Here is a 10,891-nt window from a genome sequence, read left to right as displayed (position 1 = left end):
ATTCTGTCTCAATTTTCTCACCCCCGGTTCTTAACAAAATGAAAGTTTCATTCATTCTTCTGGTGATATATTATTATTTATTTTTTTATTTTTATATTTCTCTCTCCATATGGTCGAAGTCATTGGTAACCAAAACAATATATCAAAGAAGAAATGTTGTTCCGCGCAGGTTAGGAATGACATGAGAGGGTGAATAAATGATGGCAGCATTTCTGGGTGAACTATCCCTTTATCAATATTGCTTTTATATATAAAAACAATAATAATTATTATTAATATTAAGCGATATGTTTGTATTTCATCTCCTTGAGTGAAAACCGTATCAAAAGAAGCCAAAACATCCAGCTTTGCATGTGGACTTGGACTGAGAGTCAGTCTGGATCAGTGTATATGAGAGGAGTGACAGAGATTTAGTCTCCAGTCTCTCAGAGCAAGCGATCTGTAATCACTCAGCTCCAGCAATCATGTAAGGAAAGAAAACGCAGACACTCTTGAGGGGAAAAAAGACACTTATTTCTACATATGACGGGGTTGCTGATGGAGTAGGTGAAGCCACTGAAAGCGTTTGAGCAACCATGTTTGTATGCACAAGCAAAAGGTCTTAAAGTCTGAGAATAATACCATTAAATGTTGTATGAGGAAATACAGCGAACCTTTAACATGGATTCTGTCAGTAACAATTTCCCAGCTCCGCTATGATACTTTGTTCCTCAGGCTACAGCATGGTTCTCCATCTCTGTATCTGCTGTGTCTCCTGAGCATCTGAAGGTCCTGGGATTGAAGGTACCTGATAATCTTGCCAATTAGAAGAGGCTGATGTGACATTGAAACCCCATGATTGACAAAACACATGGGGGAAAACATCTATAATGTACACACATCCTGTACTGTACCAGCATCTGTCTTTTCCAAAGGATTGCAGTCAATATGGCCAGACCATTGGAGAGTCCTTTGCTTTTCGTGTTACAGATTGATTCATGAGTGATGATTTATGAACCCCAAGTGGTGTGATTTAAATTGTGGTCACCCAGGCACTACAGAGCTTTACTGTCATGCCTCTTCATAGTCCTGTAATGGTCTTTTTTTTAAAATGCAAAATGTGATTTCTCACAAGGGTGAAATAGGACCGGGCAGGCTTTCATAAGATTAATCCATATAATTTACATTAAAACACACAAAAAATTGTCATTTTCAGAAAGCCTTTTATTGAGCAACAGTAAAAAAGTGTTATGTGGAATGAGAAATATAGTGTTTACATGATAGAATGTGCATTTTTCAGGGCGCAGCTGTTTAATAGATATGTACACAACAAAGAGCCCATTTTCCAAAATATTCATTTTATTTCCCTCTTTAAGACATTTAGCAAACCTGCTGATGTCAAACCACAAATATTTGAATCTTTAAAGAGCAATTTGATGCATGAATGCTGCAGAGTACCGTCTTTGTCAAACACAAGCAGATTTATTGTGAGCTTCCAAAACACCCTTCAGCAAAACTTTTCAAAATTCAGTATTTTAAGAGTTGATTAGAATATTTGCGCACCATACATGAAGACTTTTTTCTTTTAAATTAGCATTTTTAAGAGGCTCCTATGTTTAGATTCAGTAAATTCACTTTAATGGCAAAGAAAAGGTTATTAGTCAGTTATTGAATGCCTTATTATTATTTTTTTACATATATATTTTCGTAGGAGCCTGATTTAAAAAAAAAAAAAAAAGCTAAAGCTAATTTTGAAAGAAAAAATGGATTTACAGGATTTTACATCAGAACTCTTCATATTTTCAACATATTTGTTTTCAGGATATTTATGTTTCATCCAGGCACATTTGACTGGATGTGAATCATTCTTTCTTTTAATGTAGACTCTAATCTATTCAAATCAGTTCTATATCTAGTTGTATGAAAATAATCCATATTAATTGTTTAAAAGGTTCCATAAAAATTAAAACGTTTGAGGTTTAAATGTTCCAAATGTTTTCAATAAATTCTTGTGACGTTACACACATTATTTCACATATCTATTGTTATATTTGAATGTTTTATATAAATGAATACTACACTTGAATGGGCTAAAAGATAAAGCTCAGGTTAGATCTTGTGCTCTTACTGTATGTCATGATTACTTTAACTGTGTCATAATCATGGTGTAGCACCAAAACGGACACTCATTTATAATATAGACTCAGCTGCAGTTCCAGAGCAGCAGGGCGCTTCATTCCCCCAGATGTTTGCAGTAGTTTGAGGTCAGTATATGTCAGGCAGGTGTGAGTAGTTCCTGTCCCAGTAGCCGCCGGTGTAGAGCCAGTCTGGGGCTCCGGTGTAAGGGTTTGGCCCCTGATGAAACCACCTGCATGTGATGAGTTTGATGTTAAAGTTAAGATCAATGCAATCATGTCTGGCCATCCTCAAAATAAATCTGCATGCAGAAAAACCAATAAATGCTGATAAAGAAAAATCATCATCACATTGTTTAACGTAATTTATTACCAAGTGATTGTAATCAATGTAGTACATACACAGTATGTACATGTGGAACAGGACTGTAAAAATAAGGGCTACCTTGTTCATTGTAAAGTATGTGTGATGTTATTGTAGCAAATGCTGTGGAATCTCCACACATCTAAAACTAATGAAATTGCATTGCTTTACCTACATACCTGGATCTAAAACTAAGTCTTATACAGTCATTTCAGAACAAAGAAGACACCTGAGTAATATACTTTTACCCATCAGTATATGCTTTGTTGTTGGGTATTTATTAACTTGTCAAACCTTATTTTCCATTCCTCGTCTGATTTGGAGCGATTTTTCCGAGCCGTTCGTTGTTTTTCCTCCAGTCTGTTCTTCTCTGCACTGGCTGCATCTGGAAACAGCAGCGATGCAAATTCATCCACATTTAGTGAACATGCATATTGTATATTACAGTTAAGCAGTCTTCTATTCTGGCATTATATATAAACAGGAACATAAACTGATGGTCTGTCGCACATTCCTCGAGGGCAGGATGTTAATGTGTTTAATATCCAGTTAGTATTGCAAAACTGTGTTTTATAAATAACAAAATAGTGTTATTTATATACTACTGCAGTTTTTATTAATGTTTTGAAATATATATATATATATATATATATATAGTACATATAGATTTGATACAAATGTTCAAAATGTAGCTCAAACACTAGAGCATGACACTAGAGCAATGCGTGAGCTGAAGATAATGTATAGCACTGAATGTGTTGTGAAGACTGTAAATGAATCTGCAGTAACTACAGTGGTTGTAGGTTTACTGGTTGTCTATAAGGGGGTTGATGTACCTATGTCTCCATTCTCCAGGGCTCTGATATCAGGTCTCAGACGACAGTCTGTCTGTGGAAGAACTCGCTCCATCTCTGTGTCCAGCTCATTCAACTGCAGAGCGAATGATGTGAAAGCATAGTACTGACAGAAAGAAAGAAAGAAAGAAACTGACTGACAATATGCCACAAAACAGGCATATTTATTTTTTATACGTATATATTAGTTTGCAATAAAAAAATTACAAAAAAACTTTTATGTAGTTATGCATCATACAGACTTTTTTTGTCATTATGCATATTTGTTATTATATGAGTGCTGCAGAGATTACATACAGTATTTTTTGATTATGTAATCATTTGAAGGGATTTAGCATTTTATCACTTCTGGTTCCATCGCTCTGAAGTCAATATGTTTTTTTGAATTGGTTTTTGGTTACGGTCTGTGTTTAACATAAACTCATCTACTCCCTTGTCACTTTCACAGCCTCATTGTTGCACTCTTGCAAACTCAACACTCTTTACAGCAATTTATTTATTTATTTATTTATTCTTTAAATAACTGCAGGCTAAATCAGTTTTAGGTCTTTATGGCATTACAGTTTTATGTCACCACCAAATTATTTAAGTTCTTTCAAGGATTCTTATAGTGTACAATAGCATTGGCTTGGGCTGTTTCTAATATACTTAATCGGTGCAAAAATGACATGTTACAGAGTGGAAACAAACATTAATATACACTTATATATGTTTGTGTGTGTGTGTGTGTGTGTGTGTGTGTGTGTGTGCCCCATGCCAATACAAATCCCTTCAATAGGGCCCTCATACTAGAAATTAATCTCAAGGAATCAGAGGCACAAATTGATTCTAATTCAGAAAATTCATTGTAGTTCAGAGTCTAATTCAGTAAGAAGTTACATTATGACCAATCATTACGGTCACTTCAAAAGTACTGGTGCTCATCTCGAGCCCAAATGATATATAATGCTAAAATGGTAATTGTATGATGTTTGGTAATGGATCACATCACAATAACAAGAGTCAGTGTTGATAAATGATGGCATATTCTGCATACTTTTCCGGAGTTATGTGGCCGCGGTGATATCCTCCAGATCAGCTCACTCCCTGGAATCACCTGCACTGTCTCGGCTTCTGGAGGAGGCATTTCATCCGGCTCCTCATCCGCATTATTGCTCTGCGAAACACCCCAATTCTGTATGTCAGCAACATTTCTACAGCACATTACATTAGACATTGATCAATGTTATTAAATACAACAAATCAAATGCATGCAGTATGATCATGATCATTATCAGTCACCTGTGTGCTTCCCTTCCTGTCCTTCTCAGAGCGCTTTGTGTCAGATTTTCTGTGAGCATCAAATGTCGCTGGATCCACAGAATACAAACACTCCGTCCACTTGCCATACAGAGCACAGATCTTTTTTTTGCTGGACAGACATAAAGAAAATGTGGCCATGTACTGATGTACATTTTTTTTTATGCTTTTGGTAACATTTTAGATGTTTTAAGGGAACACAATTAACTAAGAGTTTTCAGTCAAAACAATTATTTGCTGCTTACTGATAGTAAGGTTTTTGTAGTTGTTGTTGTTGTAGTAGTTATGTTTATGTATTGGGTAGGGTTAAAGGATCCAAAATATGATCATGCATTAATATTTGCTTTATAAGTACTAGTAATATGCATGATTAATATGCAACTACTTCATAGTGCATAGTGTTCACTAGTCTAAAGTGTTACCATGTTTTCCTTTTGACCACTTTTTGAATAATTGTTCTAGTTTTTTTTTTCTCTTTCAGTTTAGTCAAATATCAAGTCAAAACTAGTATCAATACCAGTTCAAGTCAAATCAATACGATTATGTAAATACATCACTTGCAATCTTGCTACTGTACTGAACATCAACAGCTGTTACATACCGTATAACATTTGTGAGTGTTAAATTTCATAATTGCGAGTGTACTACTGGTTTCGTATATAAAAAAAAAATATATATATATATTAACAAGAAGTTGACATCAGTATTTAATTGACCATTTGGGCCTAATTATTATTTATTTGTTTATGTTTTTCAAAAATGGTGCAGTGAACACAGGCAAGCAAAGTGATACAAAAAGCAAAGGTTACACTTTGTTTCGATAGTCCACTTTAGACATTATAATAACTATTAGTAACTTTGCAACTACATGTCAACTAACTCTCATTAAAGTATTAGTAGACTGTTTGAGTTAGTAAAATAAGACGTACTTGCAAAGTTACTTATAGTCAGTCAGTAGAATGTCTGAAGTGGAAGATCAAAATGAAGTGTTACTCACTATATATCCAATCAAATCACAGTAGTGGACCAGAGCTAACTTCCCATACACTACAGTCATATCAAATTGAATTGTTTATAAAGGTTCTCTAGGACAGAAATAGCATCAGATAGCTGTCGCTTTAGTAGTGTTTGCATACCTTTTATCAAGAATGTATCCTTCCACTTTATGTAACTCTTTTCCAAAGATGCCACACGGCTTGAAAGTCAAACAACATCTTTCCCCAGTTCTGTTAAAAAGCACAGTAAAATCATTTGTGGACCTTGCATGTCTTCCATATTAGTTGTTCTTTTCAAACCTTAATAAAACCTAAATAATATAATTTACATCCTTGTTTGTTGCACTTTTATGTCAAATTGAGGACTATACTTGCTCTTACTTATGATTAATAATTTCAACATTTCCATATTGCTCAATCCACAGTTGTCCCATGATAATGTTATGAACACAGCAGGTCGGGTTGGTCCAGGTGTAGGCTTCATTGTGGCTGAAAAACAACAAATTAACAATTCATAAGTCAATCATATAGCTGAATTTAAGTCTTCTTGACCTCTCATACAGTAATACACACATGCTCCACATGTTTACTCACAGAGGAAGCTCTAGGCTGATGATTCCACGCGGTTCGGCCTCCACACTCTTTCCCCAGAATTTGAGTTTTGGGTAAACGGAGCCATGAAACATGAAGTCGTTCTTAATGCCCTCGACGTGGAAGGCACTGACCGGTGGATGATGACTGACCTGCTCAGAGACCCATCTGAACCCCAGATCCTCTCTGATGACACAAAAACACTGACAGTTCATATGAAACATTGATGCGTTCGCTCATAACTGATCAGTTGATGTGAAACACTGACCTGAGCAGCTCGTAGGTTTCTCCGAGCAGCGGGTTGAAGGGTTTTCCCGTCCTCTCCCACTGTGAGGCCACAGCTGACACAGCAAAAGCTGCCACACACTGGAAAACCAAAGAAACTTGATATTACCAACAGATTACAGTTTTTTATAATCACTAAAACACATTTCTTAATACTTAGGTCACTTTTTCAAAACTCTTCACAAAGGTTTCAGCTTTCAATTTTTCCATAACAGTAGCAAAGGTTTTCACCCAACAATCACTCAAAAAAAATCCCCTTTTGTATTGATGACAATTTAAATTGAAAGACTAAAACCTGTGTGTATAACTGATAGCATTATATTATATTTTGAAAAGATTATGTAAACATGCAAAATGGCTTGTAGAGTTTTGGTGGTGATTATGTTCGAGCCATTTTAGCTGTATTGAGTATAATTATAAATCTTCAGATCTTTTGCTTATAGTCATTTTTTATTTTTTTTTAACGTAAGATTTAATTGATGTAATAGTTATTCAGTACTAAAATATAATGTGTGTTGTATTTAGATAAGATTACATACAATTTGCATGATGCAAATTCTGTGAACTGAAGGTAATTAAATGAAAGCATATTAAATTCAGGTTTTAGCCGTAATCTATATGATTTGAACCTACCTGTTATTGTTTGACCTAAAAGACAATTTTATGAGAAATCTAATTATACCACCCACAATGAATCTTAACCAAAGCTGCAGTTAAGAAACTGGAGCTAATTTTCATGGTCTAACCCATTTAAAAACATAAAATCCATTTAAATCCGAATTCTTGTCACCATCATAATCATTTTAATGGCTTTGCAATGCAAACATCATGCTGAAATACATTAATGGTACCATATGCATGTGAATATAGGCCAGTCTTAAATTCAACACTGTTTTACTCAGTAGGTCCCTGCTCTATTTCTCTATTCACCAAGGGTTTCTTGGCCTAAAAAAATAAAAATATATTTACCTTCATTCTGTGGATGGAGTCTTGTGAAGCGCTGGCCTTCTGGATGAGGTATGTGTGCTCCATGTATTCAGTCAATCTCTGAAGAAAACTCAAAGGCTCATTAAAAATCACTGGCATTGTGATTTTAGACAGTTCCTGTGAAGATTTAAAGATGAGAATAATTGATTAACAGACTGCTTTTACATCAGACCTCGAGTCACCTTTATTTTATAGTGCTTTATAATACAGATTGTTTTGGAAAAAAGTTAATCTGTTCAGTGTAATAACTGTGCCCAGTTCATCAATTATAAAAGAAGTTCAGTTCAAGCAGCTCTACTGAATACAGTAGTCATTATGCAGCGGTTCCACTTTACAAACCAGAGCACTGCTTACATCATGCAAACCTAAAAATGCAAACATATTTATGCATATATAGCCATATTTGACTTACCATCCCAATGCATTTTTTGAGAACGCTCCACATACTGACATTGTTTCGTGGGAACATTGCAGCAGGAAGAGCTGACCTATTCCAACATGGAGAGTGAAAAACATTTCTCTGTGAGTTCAGAACTGCACAGGTAATCAGAGAACACCAAATGCAAACATGTATTCCAGTTAGTATATGTAAGCAATATTACTGTTGTTCTGCTGTTGTTCTTAATATAAGCACTTCTTAATGTAATCACAGCCATGCTGTTATTTAGATCAATGGTACGATGGCAGATGTGATACTGCTGATACACAACAGTTCAATAAACAATAAGTTCGCATTGAGTAACTTTACAGAAGTTCCATCAACAAAAATACATTAGAGCAGAATCAATCGCTGCATGACACAGAGCAATGCTGCGATGACGTTAAGTATAAACCAGGCTTAAGCCCGTAACCCTGTAACCAAGAAGGAAGCAGATCATTTATGTCTTAAATCACAACTTGCAGATGCATGTAAGCAACATAAGAAAGTATGTAATTTAAATAATATTTCACTTGTACAAACTATATATGTTCCTCTTTTTGGTCTCATTGCACTGGCTTCCTGTCCACATTAAATTTAAGGCTACATGATGTAGGTCTACAAATTTATGAATAAATATAAATGTAAGTGAATAAATGTAAATGTGATAGGTGAAACCAACAATGCAATACTCAATATTATATATTATATATATATATCCTTGCATCATGGCTCATTTTACCAACCTGAACCTGATTAAAGACTGAAGAACCCTGGTCTAAATAATAGGAAACCAACTGTCCAACCAATTATTACTATTATTTTTTTGGTCATGATGTTGGGCCTATCATAATACAGATGCCATAGATCACTTTGCTCAACAGGCTGGAGAAATGTCGGTAGATGCTAGTCTATTTTAGATCCTATCTTTCGGTTCACTACCACTTTGATTGAGTAATTCAGGTCAAACCTAACATAAATTTAATAGTATGGAGTGCCACAAGGCTCTGTCTTGGGGCTTCTATCATTATGATTGATTAATAATATGACCATAATTACATACTTCATTTAGCTAAGTAATGAAATATGGTTTTCCTCAGCTAAACAAATAAAAGTTACTTCACTGGATTAATTTAAGGTTTATGAAGGTAAATGTAAGACTATTAAAGCCCCTTTTAAGACCAAGCAAAGACAATCTAAGGAATAAATTTAATGGAACACAATACATCAATATGGTCTCTAAATGTAAATGTCTTGTATTAGGAACACTTCAAAGTTTGAAGAAAATATAACTTCCAACAGATCTCCATTACTTTTTAATTTATTTAAAAAAAAATGAAAATTTTTTTGGGGGGGGGTTCCCAGTGCAAGTGTCTAAAGATCCTTAAATCAAGATGTTTATTTGCAAAATGATATAAGTTTTGTCTTATGAGAAATTTATCAAAATTAAGTGAGTTTAGGGTTAAAACATGAACAAACAACTTCTAATGCATTTAGAAAAAAAAAAAAAAAACGGCATTGCCCATTCACATATATTTGTTTTTGTTTAAAACATAAACTCATTTAATTTGTTCCATTTCTCAGAAAACAAGACTTCATATCTTCCATTTTCATCTGAAGTAAATGTACTGTATATGGATTATTTTTTTTTTTTTTTTTTTGCAGTGTATGCAACATTTAATGGCATTTTGAAATTTTAAGGCCTTTATTTGTGAAAACAATAATTATGACTTTTTAAAGACCCTGCAGAAAAAAAATGAGGTTTTAACAGCACGATTAAGCGGCAGCAACAACAATAATAATCATCTGCAAACACTGTAAACTGGCCTTTTTATATGCAGTGTAAAATGAATACAAATTTTAAAATGAGACAGGAAACCAATTCCCATGAAACCAAAGGTATACCTGTGATTTTTGACTCCATTGCACTGGGTTTTGTCACCCTGGCTACTGTCCCCTGACATGATGTCTCTGGGGTCACAGATGAAGCTGTGTCAGTAGACACCAAACTGTTTACTGATCTGGCTCTAGACAACATAGAAGGATATAGGAAAAAAATATGGTGCTTCATGAGAAAAGAAGAACATTTGATAAATGTTATAAATATAAACAAATGCATAGAGTGATATAGATAGACTGGCAAGACCAGAACTATGCTTTCAAAAAGCTTTATAAGCCTAAGTAGATCATAGAGAACACTGATGCCAGTGTTTTGCATGATCTAATTCGATGCTTTTGGGAAATGCAGCCCAGAGCTGAGAATGTGGACAATTAAAATCAACAAAAGGATTTGCAATACTGTTCAAATTATTTGTTGTTGTGTATGTTATGTATATGGAACACATATGCATTTAATCAAATTATGCACATGTTTCTACCATTATAAAGCATATGGGATTATAAGATTATGACAGTATTAGATTCTGCGGAATGATGACATCTGTCAACAGCAAATTACTTTAAGAGATACACTTACACCTTTATCAGTTTAGTTTCATTTGAATGTAATGTGTAATTCCACTTTCTCATTCTCACGGCTCATCTTGAGATGGTTTATAATGTTGCAGGTTTCTCTGGTTTCAGCACACACTGCTATTTTAAGAGTGTTTACTTTAGTTCACAATGTACTGAACATCTGTCTACTGACAGAGCCCTAAAAAAAGGATCAGCGCTTAGCTATGCAACACTCTCAGAAAACAGGTACAACAGTACCTTTTCAAAAGTAAACCTTTGTATCTTATTTAGCCCTAAAGCTGCATATTAGTACCTTAAGGGTATGTACTGTATTAGTACCTAAAGTGGACATATTAGTGCCTAAATGTTATACTTTTGAAAGGGTACCATCACAGTGACAGGTTTTGCACCTTTTTTAAACCTTGTGAAAACCTTGCCTGTAATAACAACTAAATTTGCCTATAATAATTGCAAGTAAATTCTACGAATAATTACAAATAAACATCAAGTAACACATAGTATACATAAAT

General features: G+C 34.5%; 1 protein-coding gene across 1 annotated transcript; it reads right to left on the bottom strand.

Moving 5' to 3' along the window:
* Positions 1-1,212: 1,212 nt before the first annotated feature.
* On the bottom strand, positions 1,213-9,871 carry LOC131525905 (oxysterol-binding protein-related protein 1). The gene is made up of 12 exons (XM_058753907.1): positions 9,813-9,871; positions 7,902-7,977; positions 7,472-7,606; positions 6,486-6,583; positions 6,221-6,403; positions 6,008-6,115; positions 5,768-5,857; positions 4,614-4,743; positions 4,369-4,488; positions 3,315-3,438; positions 2,773-2,863; positions 1,213-2,347 (listed from the first exon to the last, which is right to left on the bottom strand). The coding sequence occupies exons 1-12, from the start codon at positions 9,869-9,871 to the stop codon at positions 2,245-2,247; spliced, it is 1,317 nt and encodes a 438-aa protein (XP_058609890.1). The 3' UTR covers positions 1,213-2,244.
* Positions 9,872-10,891: the final 1,020 nt, after the last annotated feature.

This window comes from Onychostoma macrolepis, chromosome 02 (assembly GCF_012432095.1).
Source record: "Onychostoma macrolepis isolate SWU-2019 chromosome 02, ASM1243209v1, whole genome shotgun sequence".
NCBI classification, from domain to species: Eukaryota; Metazoa; Chordata; class Actinopteri; order Cypriniformes; family Cyprinidae; genus Onychostoma; species Onychostoma macrolepis.
The sequence above is the reverse complement of the archived record's forward strand: the minus strand, read 5'-3'. Positions and strand labels throughout refer to the sequence as shown.

What these genes read in the sequence shown, in the direction of transcription:
- LOC131525905 (XM_058753907.1), bottom strand. Translation starts at nt 9,871, where the DNA reads ATGTCAGGGGACAGTAGCCAGGGTGACAAAACCCAGTGCAATGGAGTC. An exon ending in ACTCCATCCACAGAATGAAG is followed by an intron (nt 6,584 to 7,471) that starts GTAAATATATTT and finishes TTGGTTTTCCAG; the next exon opens with TGTGTGGCAGCTTTTGCTGT. An exon ending in GTTGAAATTATTAATCATAA is followed by an intron (nt 5,858 to 6,007) that starts GTAAGAGCAAGT and finishes GCTTTTTAACAG; the next exon opens with AACTGGGGAAAGATGTTGTT.